At 38.7% G+C, this 20,593-nt stretch overlaps 1 protein-coding gene across 1 annotated transcript; it reads right to left on the bottom strand.

Moving 5' to 3' along the window:
* Positions 1–3,271: 3,271 nt before the first annotated feature.
* Positions 3,272–19,853, bottom strand: PM20D2 (peptidase M20 domain containing 2). The gene is made up of 7 exons (XM_003986367.6): positions 19,060–19,853; positions 16,823–16,971; positions 9,410–9,552; positions 7,955–8,109; positions 5,721–5,856; positions 4,587–4,694; positions 3,272–4,374 (listed from the first exon to the last, which is right to left on the bottom strand). The coding sequence occupies exons 1-7, from the start codon at positions 19,513–19,515 to the stop codon at positions 4,220–4,222; spliced, it is 1,302 nt and encodes a 433-aa protein (XP_003986416.1). The 5' UTR covers positions 19,516–19,853; the 3' UTR covers positions 3,272–4,219.
* Between the last annotated feature and the right edge of the window lie 740 nt (positions 19,854–20,593).

Raw genomic sequence — 20,593 nt, 5'->3', positions numbered from 1 at the left:
TTCCTTGTTTATCTTCCAAAATCTCTGGAGATTTAATGCATCCTGTGAGAACCAACCAACCATGGTAATTTAAGCCAAGTACAAACGTTTATGAAAATTCAGCACTGTTACTTAGGAAACATGCCACTGAAGTAGGAGGGTATAGAAAGAGCTTAGTTCCAAAAGGAAAATGTATGTTATGAAGGAAGCAATCTCCTAAATTCAAATGGCATAATGAATACTGGTGATAACTGGTTCCTCTGGAATGAGATTTTGACTTCGGAGTTTATGTATGTATTTATTTATATTTTTTAGTGTAATGTGGCTCAATTAACTCACTGGTATATAAAAAACAGAAAGGGATTTAAAGAATCTGAATTATACTAAATACTATTAAAGTAAAATAATATAAAATGTCAAGGTAAGATCTAGGACTAAAAAAAAAAAAACCCGAAACACCAGGGGCGCCTGGGTGGCTCAGTCAGTTAAGCATCCAACACTTGATTTCAGCTCAGGTCATGAACTCACGGTTCATGGGTTTGAGCCCCATGTCAGGCTCTGTGCTGTCATAGAGCCTACTTGGGATTCTCTCTCTCTCTCAAAATAAATAAACTTTATAAACAACAACAACAACAACAAACACCATCCTTCTGGATAGACTCTAGAGAATCACTTCTCAACTTCTTCTGATGTGATAAATCCATGACATGTTCCAATGAATAAATCCGTATTCTGATCAGAGTTTTCAAAAATCGGAAGGAAAATACAGTATTACACTCAGATGGGATGCAAATCTCAGTGGCACATCAGCATTAGTTCCACACTGTGGCTTATGGCAGATAGTGCTGGTGCAGACTATACCTTCACCCCAGCTGCAACACCACACCTCGTTCCCGTTCTCTCATGTGAGAATACTTATCAGAGCGCAAGTGAATCAGTAACAATGGAATCACTAACCTGAAATTTTCTCTAATTTGTTTTTATTTATTTATTTATTTTTTAATTTTTTTTCAACGTTTATTTATTTTTGGGACAGAGAGAGACAGAGCATGAACGGGGGAGGGGCAGAGAGAGAGGGAGACACAGAATCGGAAACAGGCTCCAGGCTCTGAGCCATCAGCCCAGAGCCTGACGCAGGGCTCGAACTCACGGACCGCGAGATTGTGACCTGGCTGAAGTCGGACACTTAACCGACTGCACCACCCAGGCGCCCCTCTAATTTGTTTTTAAAAAGTAAATCAATCACAAACAAAACACAAAATACTTTGTATGAATAACAATGAACTTGTGACACTTCACAAAAAACAAGAGAATATTAGTGTGTTGGGTTACCTGTTAAAGTTATCGTGGCTTTAGAAGATAAAACTGTGCTCCTTACAGTACAAGGCTTATAAAAGGAATTTAAAACCTGTAGTTGGGAAATTTATTAAGTTGATAATGAGGAAACTAATTCCATCCATATAAACCGGTGATCTTGGATATACCCAAGTCTCAGCCTGAAGCCTCTGCTGATCCGTCTCTCGTCTGTAATAGTCAGCACTATTTGCAGTTACAAATAATCAGACAAAGCATGTCGTGAAGATCCAGTTCTAAAAGCTGATGTGAAGAGCTGGAAGGCTAGCTTGCATAGAGGAGTCTTAAGGCACTGGGGTAGCTGTGTCTCAGAGCGAAGTAAATGCTAAAAGAAACAAACTTCTGAAGTTCCAGAACTCCAAACGAAGACAAACTGCCCATGCATTACAGCGGTCAGCGCCAGGGCACTGCCATCTAAACCCTTTTCTCCATGTTTTCAATTCAAAGGCTGGAAGTTTTATCTTAGGAGAAGATTTGATGATATGATGGAAGTCAAAGACAAACATTCTATTTTACTGTTATATAGGACAAAGACTGGCAAACTTTTTAAAGTAAAGGGCCATTTTGTCGCAATGGAACTGGAGAGTGTGATGCTAAGTGAAATAAGTCACACAGAGAAAGACAGATACCATATGTTTTCACTCTTACGTGGATCCTGAGAAACTTAACAGAAGACCATGGGGGAGGGAAAGGGAAAAAAAAAGAGAGGGAGGGAGGCAAACCATAAGAGACTCTTAAAAACTGAGAACAAACTGAGGGCTGATGGGGGGTGGGAGGGAGGGGAGGGTGGGTGATGGGTATTGAGGAGGGCACCTGTTGGGATGAGCACTGGGTATTGTATGGAAACCAATTTGACAATAAACTTCATATATTGAAAAAAAAATAAGTAAAATAAAGGACCAGGTAGTAAATATTTTAAGTTTTAAAGGTCACATGATCTGGTCTTGGTCTCTGATGCTTTTTTTCCCCCTATGATCCCTTAAAAATGTAAGGATTGGGGTGCCTGAGTGGCTCAGGTGGTTGAGCATCCAACTTCAGCTCAGGTCATGATCTCATGGCTCGTGAGTTCAAGCCCCGCGTCAGGCTCTGTGCTGACAGCTCAGAACCAGGGGCTTGCTTCAGATTCTGTGTCCCTCTCTCGCTCTCCCCATCCCCCACTGGTGCTCTGTCTCTCTCCCTCTCAAGAATAAACAAATATTAAAAAAAAAAAAAAAAGGTAAGGATTACTTTTAGCATGCTGGCCATATACAATCAGGTGCTTACCAAATGAGGCCATAGCTTGTAGTCCCTTGATATAGAAGAAAAGCAATTCTCAACTACTAACTGTCCCCAAAGTTACACCTGTCTTTTTTTTTCAATTTTAAATAATCTCAGATCGAACAGGAACTTAGAGGTTCAAAGGACTGTAGGGATAAGTGATCTAACTTTCCAAGTGGGGACCTCAAGGCTCCTGGCCCTGAGTGACTTGCTTGTGGCAGAAGAGGCCAAACGCTTACTTTTCTCTTTCCCCTCATGTTTTTGGAATACACTCAACTTTGAGGAGTTCCTTTAAAACAAAGTACACTAGAGGTTTACTATATTCACAGCTTAAAGGATTTGTCTTACCGGGTACTTTTTTCACATTCTTTTACCATGTTCAAGAAACTCACACTAAGAACCAAGAAAAACTTAGAATACTTTTAAATTAATATTGAGAGAGCCTAAGAAGGCTTAGAATTCTGTCCCTTAAACTCAGTAAACTGGACAGACTGACTTCTGAGCAGAAGTCTGAATAGGGCTGCTGGGTAGAGGTGACCAGTTACATGACGCTGACACTCAAAGCAAATGGACATTGCTCCTTTCTCAGTAAGTCCCTCTAGAATATGCTACCAAGCAAACACTTCACAGGAAAAGTCTAACCCTATCTGTCTATATGTTTTCCTAATACAGAAATACAGAATTAGGAATAGCACTTTAATGCCACTTCTCAGAGTTAATTATGTAAAAAACAAAACAAAACATATTCATTTTCCTTCAAATGGTAAAACTGAAGCTTATTCTTTGTACTGAACTTCTAGTTGTTTCCCACAGCATTTCTGATTAAAATCCTGCTTTTACTATCAATGAAAAGATTCTCTAAGTCAACATAGATATAATCAGATGTTCAAAATGAACTTTTCCTAAATTTAGAATCTGAATTTAAAAATTTTAAATTTTAAAATAATTTTAAAATTATTTTACCATCCTATACCAAAAGAAAGAAAGAAAGAAAGAAAGAAAGAAAGAAAGAAAGAAAGAAAGAAAGAAAGAAAGAAAGAAAGAAAGAAAGAAAAAATCTTTCATGGGTCAATTCTAAATATAAAGTTTGAAATCCCCTGATCTTTTAAAATATAGCTCCACAACATATGAATTTATAAAATATTATCACTGATAAGCCATGGATCATCCAGATTAAGAAATGCCATCGCAAAAGAAATGGAAAAAGAAAAAGAAATGCCATTACAGGGGTGCCCAGCTAGCTCAGTCAGAGGAGCGTGCAACTCTTAATCTTGTGGCTTTGTGAGTTTGAGCCCCATGTCGGATGTAGAGATTACTTAAAATCTTAAAAAAAAAAGAAAAGAAAAGAAAAGAAATGCCATTACGTATCAGCTCAAACTCAACAACCACATGAGATCAAGAGTTGAACACTCCTCCGAATGAGCCAGCCAGGCGCCCCTGAAATTTTTCATTTTAGATATGAGGTAATGTGTTTTCTCTGCATCATGGATCATGGCCTCCCTCTTTAGGTAAGAGGAATTTGATTCCCTTAAGACTAAAAATTAAGCATGCCCTCCTCCATTATTAAAAAAGATTCAAGAAAAAAATCAGTACTTCTTAATGATCCATAAGTGGCTCCTAGGTCTTCCTTTTATTCTACTGTATTTAAAAATTCTTCTTCTTGAAGTTGCAATTTAAAGTCCTCCTTGATTCTCTCCAGCAACTCTGGTTTAAAAATAACATCCAACGCGGTCATTGCCAGAGCTTTGGCCGTACGCAAAGTGTAGAACTGAGCTTCTTGTGACCCTAAAAGGTGGAGAAAATAAATGAAGAAACCACCCTATTTATGATAAACTTATACACTGGTTTTCAGGTTAGCTCTCGATATCTAAACCACCTCTTGAAATGCCCACCAGAATACAGCATTTTCTGAGGTAAAGTTAGCTAATGAAAAAACATGGAGCTATTACCACAAAAAGAGAACATATGCCCACACATTCACTTCTAATAACACATACCTGCAGCTTCAGTATATTGTTCTGTATGATTCAAGGCATTAGATCCAATGTAAAAATATGGATGAATCCCAGGAACCACAAAAGTAACATTTCCAAAATCAGTAGATCCTTAGAAAAGTAAGACAATCCATGGGTTTCTAATTGTTAGTCCAATAGATGCCAGACCATACTTATCCATTCTCTATAGCACCAGACATGATTTGCCACTCCTTTCCTTCTAGAAATTCTCTACTCCTTTGGCTTCCATGACTTGACTTCTCCTGATTGTCTGGCCTTTTCTCTGGTCACTATCTGTCTCCTCTAAATTGCTTCCTTTACCTGTCTCCTAAGTGCTGGCAATCACCAGCACACCAAATACTCCTGTGTTTTCAGTTACTTTTCAGATATTGCCAACTCCTACATCTCCAACCTAGGCATCATTTGGGGGTTCCACAGTCTACTGAACAGTTCCCCTTAGAAATCCTGTACGCACATCAAACTTAACATACTAATAATATATACCAACATAGCACACCCCAACCTGCTTTCTCTTGAACTCCTTATCTCAGTAAATGACATCAACACCCCATTTCTATGGTCAAGTCCTTTTGAGTCCACTTCATCAGCATTTATTGTTATATTTTAGGAGATACATCTCTAACATGGAAACATATTAGAAATGATCCTTTTAAAAAGGAAAAACTCTAAAATAGTCCCCAATATAATTATTTAAATTCTAAGTTGTTTACTAAACAACTAGTAGTAAACAACCATAATAATTACTCCTCAGCAACTGGCATGCCTCCTTATAACTACTTGCTAGCCTGCTTACTGAGGACTGACAATGAATTAAAATTCTATTTCTCCTTTAAGTAGCTTACTTTAAAATTAGAACTAAGCGAATTTAAACACTAGAACTATTTAGAATACAAAGGAAATAGTACGCTATTTCTAAAAACAAATCTGCTCATTTAACACTTTGCACTCACTGAAGAGTTCTTTAGTTTCGTTCCCCTAACCATTCAGTTTGTGAAAAATATTGTTAAGAGCAATACCTCCCTACCTCCAAAGCTGTCGAACAAAACCCTCTAACCAAAGATGGTATTTTCCTTCCTCAAACAGTGCAATATAGTATATGTGAAAGAACCTGATTACCTGAAGGGCCATTCAACATTGCATCTTCTGAAATAAATTCTATTCCCAGTTTTTTTCCATTTTCAATATAAGCCTTCCATAGGCTCTTATTGGGAAGAACATTGTAATAATCATGTGCTCCACCTTTAATTTCTACCTAAAAAAAATCGTAAGACAAATTCTGAAATAAAAAACTCAAATTCACTATCTAATTTTCAAATCAGCAAGAGGTTTAAGAGGGTACACTTTCCCTTACAGATATAAATTCTCTTAAATATTTTACCTTAAAAAAATCGGTAATAAGACTTCCCTCAGGCCCTATCCCCTTCATGTTACATATGCACCAAACAACATGATGTCACCTCACTCTCCCAGCCAGTAAGTCTCAACTTCGGTAACTTATATAGGGTGTGGGGGAAGCCCAGGAATCTCCATTTTAACCAGGACCCCCAAGTAATTCTGATGCAGGTGGTCCAAAGAGCAGACACTGAGGAACACTGCTCTAGACTGCAGCCTCTTAAAGAAAAAAATTAAGCTTTACTCATATTCAAAATATAAGCCAACACTGACACCAATAACTGGTCCAAAAGATATAAAGGTACCTAGGAGAGACAGGTTTATGATGAAGAAGGGTTGGCTACGGTCCTCATTTATTATTTATTTATTTTTAAAAGTAATCTCTACACCCAATGTGGGGCTCAAAATCACAACCCTGAGATCAAGAGTTGCATGCTCTACCGACTGAGCCACCAGGAACCCCATGTCCTCATTTATTAACTTCAGTGTTTCAGTGTGTCAAGAATTATAAGCAGTTTATAGGTACACAGTTAAGAGGATTTATAGATTTAGTTTTGATTAAATCAAAATGGATAATAGTTCCACAAACTAAAGGCAATAGCCATAACATTAGTAAAAGTCAATTATAAAATGGCAGGGCTGACATTTCTTCTACTCTTAGCAACATCTAAGCTAGAAATAATGACAACCGGGGCATCTAGGTGACTCATTTGGTTGACTCTGACTCAAAATAAACTTAAAGAAAGAAAGAAAGAAAGAAAGAAAGAAAGAAAGAAAGAAAGAAAGAAAGAAAGAAAGAAAGAAAGAAAGAACATACTTATAATATATGTCATTCATGTATTACAAGTCAGCCAAAATATAAAAAGTTATTAAGAGACTATTTAAAATATAGATTAAAATCCAGTAACAATGAACCTTATCCTAAGGGAATATTATGCCTTGAGATTTGGAGTTAACGGTAATAGTTCATGTGTTTATTCTATCAATATTTATATTTATAATTATAAATAAGGGATAAAGGATTGGCTCTGTAGCTCAGGGGTTAGAACACTGGTCTCATAAATAAGGGACAAAGGATTAATTTTTTACTCTCTGGACACTTACCATATATGCTGAGAATCACTAGTACTGTGAGACACTATTACTATGTGAACAAATCATACATCTGAGAGCAGAAACAAATAAGTTGTAAGTATGAGGTCTAGGCCCTAACTCTTAACAAATATTCTCTCATTTAATTTTCACAAGAACATAAAGTATATTATTATCTCCCTTTTTCAAGAGAAAATGGAGGCCCAAAGTTATTAAATGGTGTTTTCTAAAGTTACCAAATCAGTAGGCTGAGAGGCACAGACCCAGATCCTGTCTCTCCCACTAGACTACAACCTCTGCCCAGGAAAAGACTGATGTAATTCTGAAACTTCTCGTTCTGCTGTATACCCTACGTGACTGGCACCGAAACGTCACTGACTTTATGGTTTAAATGAACAACATTTCTTCACTAACTTCTGCATCTATTTTACCTTTCATTCCAGCAAGCCATAAGTATTTATATCGTTACTGCACATATCTAATAATTTCACCCGAAACAGCTTTTGCTGATTTTGCCATAAAGTTCCCTTTATAGGAACTATACTGAGCAATTCTGAAAACACAACTGCCAATAAGGAAGGCTATATCTTGCAAAAAGGCAGGGAACTCAGCATTATCAAGAATTATTCTAATTACAGTGCAATAAGATGACTATAGTCCTTTCTATGTGGGCACTGAGTAAAACAAGTATGAATTAAAGACTTTCACATCACCCATTCACTCAACTGATCTTACATACTCTAAACATTGCCAAATGAAAAAAGGGCAAGTTAGGTTCTAATCTAATTTAATAATACTCTAACTTAACTCCAGCCCATATAGATTACCTCTGATTATAACTTATATTAACTCTTAAAAGTTCTTACTGTACACCCAGTAGCCAAAGCTGCAGCTCTGAAGCAATCTTCTGCCTTTTTGGTCAAAACTGGAAGTTCTTTCATTGAGGGTGCACGGAAGTAATAGATTAATTCAGAATAAGACGGAATGATATTGGGTTTTACACCACCACTTTTTATTATGCCTACAAAAAGAACCAAATTACTGAAATTGAGCTTGGAGACCATTTCTTTAAGTTTAAATACACCCATAGAATTTTCAATATGTACATGAAGAAAAACAATTTCAATTTATTAGCTTCACAGATATACCAATCAATGATTTTTGATGTGCTGTACAAAATTTTTTTCTTTTTTTTTTTTTTTTTTGTACAAAAGTTTCTATACATAGGGCAATGCTTTCTGGCTAAGAGATAAAAAATTGTCTATCCATACTTAATTCTAAGGAATTTAACAATGTTGAGAAATTATGTTGCATGATTATAAAGAAACTCTTAGAAACTTTTATAACAATCTTAAGACTTCTGAAAGAGTTTATTTCAGTAGGCTTAATAAAGTAGTAATAGTTGTACGTTTTGATAAACTTTTGACTTAAAAGAAAAAAAATGGCACAAGGTTCTATAATTATCCTCGTATTTCCAGATTCCTATGAATACTTTCAATGGTATTTAGCTCTGGGAACATAATTTTTATACCAGCAAGAAACCGATGCAGGTCGAAGACCACTAAGTGCTATTAACTGTCAAAACAAATACATTTATTTGGAACTACACTGAGAGGAAAGATTTATCCATTCAAAATAATAACTGAAATAGATACACAAAATCTAAATTTATTTGATCTGCTTTAAAAATTATCAATTATTTTTACATATTTCTCTTAGAAAAACTAAGGTAGGACATTGGTCAAAGTGCAATTACAAACTAATTTAAGCCTATAACAAAATCAGGTAAAAAAAAGATATTAAAGGATAACAGTTTCCCAAATCATAAGAAAATAACTAAAAAATAAATTCATACCTTTAAGATCATACTTTATTACTGTAGTTACATTAAGGTGATACACATAATTTAAAAAGATGTTACTCATTTTATCAGCACTTGAGAAAATAAAACCAGTAACCATAACTTTTTTAAATTGAGAAAATGATTTGTTACCATTAAAAAACAGTGAGGATAACTGGAAAATCAAGATCCAACTTTCAAATACCCACAGAAAACATGTACATCCTTACATAAAACATTATCTCTAATACTCAAAATGACCATTCCATTTATACATAAATACTTTTTTAATTGTTTTCTTAGCCAACACATACAAACATCCTAGTATCCTGTCACATGAATTTTGGAAACTGTTTAAAAAGTTTGGAATATTCATATAAAGTATATAAAATGTTTACAATTTTTAAAAATCAAATGTTAATTACATGGCACTGAAATATATTAAGCACCATCCATTACACAACATACTTGACATTCGTACCATGAACTCTCCAGGTTGGTTTCATTTGCTGTCTCAACACAGACAGATTGTTGTAGGCGAGAACGGCAGCATCTAATGCATTTACTCCTTCCCAGGGATATGCAGCAGCATGAGATGCTTTTCCATAGTATTTCACAATCACACTAGGAAACAAAACATCATTTGGAATTATTCTTTTCAAAGTCACTAAAGAAAATCCAGGTACCGTAATTAGAATTACCCAACAAGTATTCAGAATTAAGTAACACTGCTGGAATTTTTATTTGCAAATCATTTGTAGAAATAACACAGCAATTTATACACCTTAGCTGTAGTTTACTATTATGTAATACAGTGACTGAAACAAAGAAAGCATTCCAAAAAAGAGAAAAGAGAGAGAGAGAGAGAGAGAGAGAGAGAGAGAGAGAGAGAGAATTTTGTTCAACCAACCCCCAATAGAAATTTAATTTGTACACAACTCAATTCAAACAAACATGCAATTCTGTATTAGGCACTGGAATTACAAAAAGAGGGCTCCTGTCTCCTTCTACACTGCATAGTAATAACTCTATATAAAATGTCTGCTAAACTCAGATAATTCTATCTTAAGTGGGGGAGGGCATGGGGCGCCTGGGTGGCGCAGTCGGTTAAGCGTCCGACTTCAGCCAGGTCACGAACTCGCGGTCAGTGAGTTCGAGCCCCGCGTCAGGCTCTGGGCTGATGGCTCGGAGCCTGGAGCCTGCTTCCAATGCTGTGTCTCCCTCTCTCTCTGCCCCTCCCCCGTTCATGCTCTGTTTCTCTCTGTCCCAAAAATAAATAAAAAAAACGTTGAAAAAAAAAATTTAAGTGGGGGAGGGCAGGTGAAGGAAAACAGAAATAGGTGACAATCTGAAATGAATTAAGACAACCTCTGAATACCAGATTACACTCACAATATCCTAAGATATTCTAGCATTAAGTCAGTTGTTCCTGACCAACATTTTATTAGTGTTCCAAAACACCTGCATCACTAATATCTCAAAATTTTATCAGTTATGTTACTGCACTTCCAAATAGTTCTCATACCAATTTAACTACTCAGATACAATAAAAAATAAGGGTTAAAGAAAGGATTGCATATTAAATAGTTATTTATAAAGATGACTTGTATAGGCAACACTTTTTAAGCCTAAGTAATAGTACCCACATTTAAATTACCAAAAAGCTATTCTAGACTTAGTTTTTTTTTTTAACAAACTAGATTCAAGAATCCTTGGCATGCTCATATTCCTTGATGAATTCAAAACATTCTGCTGGCAAAATAAAAACAAGTTAAAAGCATCCAAATATATTTTTAAGATTTTAGGATATTTGTTAGTTCCTTGATATATATCTTATCACCATCACCTTGAAACTGGAATTTTAACAAAACTGGTGATAAATATAATATGGAAGAGGATGACCTTTATGAAAATGGCTCTAGCACCATTTCTTTCAGGGTTCAAATCTAAGTATAATTAACATACAACAAACTATAGGAAAATAAGTGTTAATGGTTATTTTTTTCAGCATTAGTATTTTTAGTGTATTTTAAAACATTTTAGAGAGCATATTTTACTTTTTATTTATTTTAGTAATTTAAATTCATGTTAATTAACATACAGTGTGGTATTAGTTTCAGGAGCAGAATTTAGTGATTTATCACTTACATACAACACCAGTACTCATCACAAGTGCCCTCCTTAAGGCCCATCACCCATTTAGCCCATCCTCCCAACCCCCTTCCCCTCCAGTAGCCCTCAGTTTGTTCTCTGTATTTAAGAGTCTCTTATGGTTTGTCTCCCTCTAAGAGTAAAGTATATTGCAATTCAGGCCTATCTCAAGAAGCAAGAAAGGTCCCAAACACACAATCTAACCTCACACCTAAAGGCACCTAAAGGCGCTAGAAAAGGAACAGCAAATAAAACACAAAGCCAGCAGAAGGAGGGAAATAAGAAAGATTAGAGCAGAAATAAACAATATAGAAGCAAACAAACAAACAAACAAACAAACAAAAAACCAGTAGAACAGATCAATGAAACTAAGAGCTGGTTCTCTGAAAGAATAAATAAAACTGATAAACTCCTGGCCAGCTTTATCATAAAAGAAAAAGGAAAGGACCCAAATAAATAAAATCACGAATGAAAGAGGAGAGATCACAATCAACACCACAAAAATACAATTATAAGAAATACTATGAAAAATTTTATGCCAACAAACTGGGCAATCTGGAAGAAATGGACGAATTCCTAGAAACTCACACACTACCAAAACTGAAACAGGAAGAAATGGGAAATCTGAACAGGTCCATAACCAGCAAAGAAATTGAATCAGTTATCAAAAATCTCCCAACAAACAAGAATGCTGGCCCAGATGGCTTCCCAGGGGAATTCTACCAGACATTTAAAGAAAAGTTAACACCTATTCTTCTCAAAATGTTCCAAAAAACAGAAATGGAAGGAAAGTTTCCAAACTCATTCTATGAAGACAGCATTACCTTAATTCCAAAACCAAAGATCCCCCTAAGAAGAATTCTAGGCCAACATCCCTGATGAACCCAGATGCAAAAATTCTCAACAAGATCTAGCAACCAAATTCAACAGTACATTAAAACAATTATTTATCATGATCAAGTGGGATTTATTCCTGGGCTGCAGGGCCTGTTCAATATTTGCAAATCAATCAACGTGATATACCACATTAATAAAAGAAAGAATAAGAACCATATGATCCTCGGGGCGCCTGGGTGGCGCAGTCGGTTAAGCGTCTGACTTCAGCCAGGTCACGATCTCGCGGTCCGTGAGTTCGAGCCCCGCGTCGGGCTCTGGGCTGATGCCTCGGAGCCTGGAGCCTGTTTCCGATTCTGTGTCTCCCTCTCTCTCTGCCCCTCCCCCGTTCATGCTCTGTCTCTCTCTGTCCCAAAAATAAATAAAAACATTGGAAAAAAAAAAATTTAGAAAAAAAAGAACCATATGATCCTCTCAATAGATGCAAAAAAAAAAAAAAGCATTTGACAAAATACAGCATCCTTTCTTGATAAAAACCCTCAAGAAAGGGATAGAGTGAACATATCTTGACACCATAAAGGCCATATAAGAAAGACCCACAGCTAATATCATCCTCAATGGGGAAAAACTGAAAGCTTTCCCCCTAAGGTCAGGAACATGACAGGATGTCCACTCTCACTACTGTTATTCGACACAGTACTGGAAGTCCTAGCCTCAGCAAACAGACAACAAAAAGAAATAAAAGGCATCCAAATTGGCAAAGAAGTCAAACTTTCACTCTTCACAGACGACATGATCCTCTACGTGGAAAACCCGAAAGACTCCACCAAAAAACTGCTAGAACGGATACATGAATTCAGCAAAGTTGCAGGATATAAAATCAACATACAGAAACCGGTTGCATTTCTGTATGTCAATAATGAAGCAGCATGAAGAGAAATCAAGGAATGAATCCCATCTACAATTCTACAAAAAACCATAACATACCTAAGAATAAACCTAACCAAAGAGGTAAAAGATCTGTATGCTGAAAAACTATAGAAAGCTTATGAAAGAAATTGAAGAAGACACGAAGAAATGGAAAAGACAACATTCTATGCCCCTGGACTTGAAGAACAAATGTTGTTAAAATGTTGATACTACCCAAAGCAATCTGCACGTGCAATGCAATCCCTATTAAAATAACACCAGCATTCCTCACAGAGCTAGAACAATCCTAAAATTTGTATAGAACCAGAATAGACCCTGAATAGCCAAAGTAATGTTGAAAAAGGAAATCAAAGCTGGAGGCATCACAATTCCGGACTTCAAGCTGTTTTACACAAAGCTGTAATCATCAAGACAGTATGGTACTGGCATGAAAACAGGCACATAATCAATGGAACAGAATAGAAAACCCAGATATGGATCCACAAACGTATGACCAACGAATTTCTGACAAAGTAAGCAAGAATATCCAATGAGAAAAAGACAGTTTCTTTAGCAAATGGTGCTGGGAAAACTGGACAGTGACATGCAGAAGAATGAACCTGGACCACTTTCTTACCCCATTCACAAAAATAAACTCAAAATCGATGAAAGACCCAAATGTAAGATGGGAAACCATCAAACTCCTCGAGGAGAAAACATGCAACAACTTCTTTGACCCTGGCTGCAGCAACTTCTTACTTGACAGGTCTCTGGAGGCAAGGAAAACAAAAGCAAAAATGAACTATTGGGACTTCATCAAGATAAAAGCCTTCTGCACAGCGAAGGAAACAATCAACAAAACTGAAAGGCAATGGACAAAATGGGAGAAGACATTTGCAAATGACATATCAGATAAAGGGTTAGTATCCAAAATCTGTTAAAAAAGCTTATCAAATTCAACACCCCAAAAATAAATAATCCAGTGAAGAAATAGGCAAAAGACAGGAATAGACACTTTTCCTAAGAAGACATCCAGATACTAAAAGATACCTGAAAAGATACTCTACATCACTCATCATCAAGGAAATACAAATCAAAACCACAATGAGATACTACTTTGCACCTGTCAGAATGGCTAGGAAACAACAGACATTGGCGAGAATGCAAAAAAAGGGGAACACTTTTGCACCATTGGTGGGAATGCAAACTGTACAGCCACTCTGAAGAACGTATGGAGGTTCCTCAAAAAATTAAAAATAGGGGCTCCTGGGTGGCTCAGTTAAGCATCTAACTTCTGCTCAGGTCATGATCTCACAGTTTGTGAGTTCAAGCCCCTCATCAGGCTCTGTGCTGACACCTCACAGCCTGAAGCCTGCTGCAGATTCGGTGTCTCCTCTCCCTGCCCCTCCCTCACTTGTGCTCTGTATCTCTCAAAAATAAATAAAACATTAAAAAATGTTTTTTGAATTAAAAATAGAACTACCCTATGGCCCAGCAACTGCACTATTAGGTGTTTACCCAAATGATACAAAATGATGATTCAAAGCACCCCAATGTTTACAGCAGTGCTATCAACAATAGGCAAAGTATGGAATATTACTTGGCAATCAAAAAGAATAAAACCTTGCCATTTGCAACAACGTGAATAGAACTAGAATGTATTATGCTAAGCGAAATAAGTCAAAGACAAATATATGATATCACTCATGTGGAATTTAAGAAACAAAACAGATGAACATAGGAAAAGGAAAGGAAAAATAAGACAAAAAGCATATTTTAAACAAACTACGGGGGAGTGCCTGGGTGGCTCAGTCCACTGAGTATCCATGATCTCACAGTTGGTGGGATTGAGTCCTGCTTCAGGCTCTGTGCTGAGTGTGGAGCCTGCTTGGGATTATTCTCTCTCTCTGCCCCTACCCTGCACATGCACCCACTGGTACTCCCTCTCTCTCTGTCTCTCAAAATAAGTAAATAAACTTAAAAAAATCAAAAGGAAGAGCCAGACCAACAATATATTTAGCAGAATATTTAAGGGGGAAAAAAGAATCCTCCCTTAAAATTCAATTTATATATGTACCTATTTAGGTTTATAACTATGCTCAAAAAGTCCTGGAAGGGGGCGCCTGGGTGGCTCAGTTGGTTAAGTGTCCAACTTCAGGTCAGGTCACGATCTCGCGGTCCGTGAGTTCGAGCCCCACGTCGGGCTCTGGGCTGATGGCTCGGAGCCTGGAGCCTGTTTCAGATTCTGTGTCTCCCTCTCTCTGACCCTCCCCTGTTCATGCTCTGTCTCTCTCTGTCTCAAAAATAAGTAAAACGTTTAAAAAAAAAAAAAAAAGTCCTGGAAGGATATATGCCTCTCAAGAAGGGACAAGATGCAGGAAAGGTGGTCAATATGAACACAGTGTTTTATCTTACTTATTGTTGGAGATTTTTAGGATGAAAAGATCATAATATTTTCAAAAATTAGTTTGTATTCTTGTTCCCTTTTCCATCTTAACAGATGGCCAATGAAAACTCTAAGAAGCCAGAGACTAAGAAAAGGCCTGAGGCCAACTGGGCTGATGGATCAAGGCCAAGAAGCCCAACTCGAAGTCCTAGAAGGCTAACGGGCTGGTAAGCCTACAGCTGCAGGCCTCTTCTAGCCAGAGGCCTTGGCAGAGACTTCTAACCTCTAAGATCCTCTGCAGGTGTTCCAGGATGCACTACCCCCAAAACCAAAGTTGAAAGATTCTTCCTGCTGCCACAGCATCAACTCTTGGTGATAAGAAGGAAGATTAAAATGGTCATCCTGTGAAAACAAGGCCTGGGGTCATTCTGAGCTGGAAGATACGTGAGTACCACCTAGAAGCGCAGATGCAATGGTTTTATCACTCCCTAGCTCCCACAGAGGAGAACATGTGGTTTTCCCGAAGCAGATCAACAGTGGCTCCTGGAGACTGGCCCGGTGACTGGCCCATTAACTACTGTGACTGAAACTTCTGGTGTGCAAACTTCAATCCACTTCAGCGATCCAAAAGAGTGAGCTCTTCCACATAGAGGAAAATAAATAAAATGTTTTGGCACCGGACAAATCAGAAGAGTACCGATGCAAATTCCACTAAAATCCACAGCTAGTTTCTGTCTTTTCTCTCAGAAATATAATTTACCCTCTTTGCAAAGAACTCAAATTACAAGAAGTAAACTAGAGAAGTGTGTTTTCTTCCCAAGTCTAATAAAGCTGCCTCTTTTTTTTTTTTTTAACGTTTATTTATTTTTGAGAGAGAGAGACAGAGCATGAGCAGGGGAAGGACAAAGAGTGAGAGAGGGAGCCATATATTCTGAAGCAGGCTCTGGGCTCTGAGCTGTCAGCACAGAGCCTGACGTGGGGCTCGAACCCACGAGCTGTGAGATCATGACCTGAACCGAAGTCAGATGCTCAACCGACTGAGCCACCCAGGCGCCCCTAATAAAGCTGCCTCTTACAAATCTATTCAGTTGCAAAGACAACCCATGTCAAAGGATAGATGTTTTCTAGAAACCTAATTGCTCTCAGATAGTTCAGAATAGAATACGAGCGTCAACATATTCTGTTTGCTAGTCTTAATGCTTTTTAGGCACTATTTTTTTAGTGTTTATTTATTTTGAGAGAGAGTGTGCACGTACACAGGGGAGGGGCAGAGAGAATCCCAAGCAGGGTCCACACTCAGCATGGAGCCTGATGCGGAGCTCAGTGTCACGACCATGAGATCATGACCCGAGCCAAAATCAAGAGTCAGGACACTTAACCGACTCAGCCACCCAGGTGCCCCATGCACTAGGTTAATAGTCCAATTACAAACACCATCTCAAATAGAAGAGGCTTACCAAATGTTATTCAATGGAAATCAAGTAAGGCATCACATCATCATTTTTCAACTTACTTTTTCAATATGTAAGTACCGGGTTTTAGTCTCCAGTTAGGACACAGAAATATCTTAATAGTCTTTTCCACTAAGGAGCTTATTTCAACTTGATTACTCACTCATGTTCAGCCACATCAGGTAAATAAGCAGCATTCTCTTGGGATGGGTGGGCCATAAAAACAACATCAAGATTTTTAAAAGCCCCTGCTTCAATTAAATCAATTTTGCCACCACCATCTTCTTCTGCAGGCGTTCCCAGGACAACTACCTAGAAGGATATACCTGTGTCAGAGCAAAACAACAACAACAAAATCCTCGCAGGAAAATATCAAACAGGTTCCCTTGCATAGGTATTCACAACCTACATTAAAGTCCTTGAACTATGGAGAGAGGTGTTGTTCTCTGACACTTAAATAATGCAGTGGGCATAAATCTACGGTGCTAAGTTAACTACACATTTAAATTTACATTATTATACCAATTTGGCACAAAGTATGCACTAAAGCTACACCAGGAAACTTTTCCTAATTTTATAACTCAATTGTATATAACTAAAGGCAAAGATGAAAAAAGATAAATACTATATACTGAATTAATTCCTCAAAATTCTTTAGGACTTATTTCTTAAAGCTTCTTCTTGACTAAGTCTTTTAGTAATGTATATAATTATTCATAAACACTTTACTGGTTAGGAACGTTCCAGTTGCTTATTAGTTATCCCCACAACAACCCTGTGAGGTAGGTGAGCAGTATATGTCATCATTTCAGGGATGTCAGAGATGGTGGTTTTGAGGCATGGAGTGAAGTGTTTTGTCCCAGGACACACTGCAAGTCTCCAGGCAGAGCAAGGATTAGATGTTCTGATCCTCAGACCTGAACTCTTGATTCCTTACTGAGCTAACTCATTAAAAGATCTTAACTCATTAAACCTTTATAATGAACATTAAATAAACCTTAACACCACAGTTAGAAACAGCCGACTATTACACAAACTTACTAATTCGATTCCACCAGTTCAACCAGGCAGATTTACTGGTCACCAAACACCTAATTAAACAAAAGAGAACTTTACAGAATAAACATTTTACTTTGATATTTAAGCTTAACTTCTTCAAACAATTTTTAAGAGCAAAGAAAAATTATAAACAACTAATACACTTTCAAGATCATATACAGGAATACAATGAAACAAATTGGAAAAAGTCTTGGCTTGTTAAGGGAATCAACATAAATTCCATTTTAAGAGAGGACTGATAACCTTGCTAAAACTGTGCATTACCATTCAAAGGTGTACATTTCCCAAAGTCGAGCCTTCTTTGGAAGTTACAAAGCACTCGAACTCATAATTGAACCTGCTTTCTACTCTGAACCCTTGACTCCGTAAATTTGATGACTTCAAGTTAAATCTTGCTGACGTCTCTGAATCTTTCATAAGTCTGGTTAAAATTAAATCTCTCCCGTGTTGCATGCAATAGCAAAGGACCCGCCCCCCCAAAACAAAAACCTACCCAGATGCAAAAAACAAGCCGCCAGAAGCAGAAAAGAGAAGGCAGCTAAAGAGAAAAAGCTACAAAAGATGGAACTGTTAAGATAAAAGAGAAAAGCTACTGACATTGGGAAAAAAAATGGGCTATAGAATATGAAAATAAAACATCAGCCTTGCCCTTATTAAGCCAAATGTTGATGATGGAATTAGATCGCAGAATGAAGAATACCATCTGAAAAAACACAGTAACACGAGATTAAACTTGCCCTACAACAAGCATAAATGACATTTCCCCACTTAAAGGAGAAATTTCTTAATATCATGAAATAAATATTAAAACTTAAGGATGAACTCATCTATGTAGTATTCATTCACCTCTCCAATTTTTGAGGGAAGGTTTGGTAGTTGCAATGACTGAAAAATTCCTATCCAAATACCAACGATTCGAATCACAACAGCTCCTATGACTGCCACAAACAAAAGAAGTTTTGGAGCCTAATAAAGAGGGGCTGGAGGTTTCCCTACAATAACTACTTCTTCCAGAGATTGCACAACCTCGTCAGCAAATCGCAGTTAATTCTGTTACCAAAAATAAATCACAACGAAAACCAGGCTTGGTCCTAAGTTCTTTCCTTAGGGCCACTCTACTCAATCGTTTACAACTACAGAAGAGGAAACAAAAATCTGCAAAAAGTCGCTGGGTCGGCACCTCAAGCACTACTGACTGATCCAGGAGTTCTGCCTTCTGGCAAAAGCGAGGCCGGGACTCCGAGGCGGCAGGTGCGCACGGGAAGCGCCGGGTCCCGCCGTCCCCGGGTACGACCCGGTCTGGGCAGGCGATGAAAATCCCGCGCCAGGACCCCACCTCACCTTCACCGGCGGAGGCGGCCCGGGGAGCCCCTCCAGGGCCCCCTTCACGCCCAGCGCGGCCGCCGCCCCGACCTCGGCGATCAGGTTGTGGCCGCAGGCGTGCCCGATGCCGGGCAGCGCGTCGTATTCGCAGAGGAAGCCCAGCTGCAGCGGGCGCCGCGCCGCACGGACCCCCAGCGGCTCCCACTCTGCGCGGAAGGCCGTGGCCAGCTGGTAGTGCGGCTGCACTGCCCAAGAGGCAGCTGGAGGCTCGCGCTCGAAGAAGCGCGTCAGCACGCCGTGGGCCCGGTGCTCCTCGTAGGCCAGCTCGGGCTCGCTCCAGATCGCGCGGCTCAGGGCCCCCAGGCGCTCGGCAGCCTCGTCAATGCGCTCTGCGGCGCGCAGCTTCAGCAGCTCCAGCTGGGAGACGCCGCTGCAAGCGCCCCCCTCCAAGGGCCGCTCCTCTCCCGGTCTCATCGCGCCTGCAGCCGGTGACCCGCGAACACTCCGCTCGACTGCCCGCTCGGTAGCTGCCTTTTAACTGCACACCCGCTCCAGCGCCCGCACCCGGCGTCCGCTAGAATCCGGGAGGGGCCCACAGCGCAGCTCCGCTGCTCCCGGGGGGAACAGTCCCGGGGCCCCGCCTCCAGCGCCTCGCCGGGTACAAGGTTCCCACCTCATTTGGCTGGCAAGTGCTCCGCCCCGGGCCGGGAGCGCTGGGAAGAGAGGTGTTCTGGGACTCTCGCTTTCATCTCCTTGGCTGTGCTTAAGACTGAATTGTTTTCAACTCATTATTACTTTTCTGTTGTTGCTTGTTTCCCACAGCAGCAGAATGAGAAAGGCTTTATTGGTTAGTTGGCATCAGAGAGAGACCAAGTGGAACATAGTTCTTGAAAAACGCCACTCCCCTTTCTAAAATAGCAATTTAAAGTTATACAAGGTTTTTAGTTCCTAAAACTAGATGTCAGTGTAAATGCTATACAAAGAACACTGGTCTATAGATTCTATACTCTTAAAGTGTTCAGTACTGCCCTCACTTTCTTCTTGAGGTTGCTGTGTTATCTAAAAGTTGCAACTACTCTGTATAGTTTTCTCATAAGGACACTTACTGGAGTATAGTATGGACTGGATATGTAATTAGCAAGTATAGTCTATTTGGGTAGATAAGAACTAAGAATTTAAAAATGAAGGTTTGTTTAAAGCCCAAACCCAAGGGTTGATAAAAAGACTTATGGTCGTCAATATTCATACCATTTTGTTGACTTGGGTTTTTGATTTGAACATAGTAACAGCTATGAAGGACAACATATGACCAGTTTCGTTTGTAATTGATGCTGAACTCATGATGTGTGCAGCTGCTGTGCACAATATCACCGGGTTTTAAATTACCCAGTGAAGAAATTCAAGATACCGTACTCTTGTTTGCCTCCAGAATGAAACCCAAAGTCTGAAGGAAAAACAAACTGTTGTTGATATTCTAAGGTGTTCTGCATCTTGAAAGCTTCCATCAGCTTTTCAGGCACTTCCACCTCTTCCCTTAATTTGTCACAATTTG

This window comes from Felis catus, chromosome B2 (assembly GCF_018350175.1).
Source record: "Felis catus isolate Fca126 chromosome B2, F.catus_Fca126_mat1.0, whole genome shotgun sequence".
Taxonomy (NCBI): Eukaryota; Metazoa; Chordata; class Mammalia; order Carnivora; family Felidae; genus Felis; species Felis catus.
The sequence above is the reverse complement of the archived record's forward strand: the minus strand, read 5'-3'. Positions and strand labels throughout refer to the sequence as shown.

What these genes read in the sequence shown, in the direction of transcription:
- PM20D2 (XM_003986367.6), bottom strand. Translation starts at nt 19,515, where the DNA reads ATGAGACCGGGAGAGGAGCGGCCCTTGGAGGGGGGCGCTTGCAGCGGC. An exon ending in AATGTTGAATGGCCCTTCAG is followed by an intron (nt 4,695 to 5,720) that starts GTAATCAGGTTC and finishes TACTTTTCTAAG; the next exon opens with GATCTACTGATTTTGGAAAT. An exon ending in ACAATATACTGAAGCTGCAG is followed by an intron (nt 4,375 to 4,586) that starts GTATGTGTTATT and finishes TCCACCTTTTAG; the next exon opens with GGTCACAAGAAGCTCAGTTC.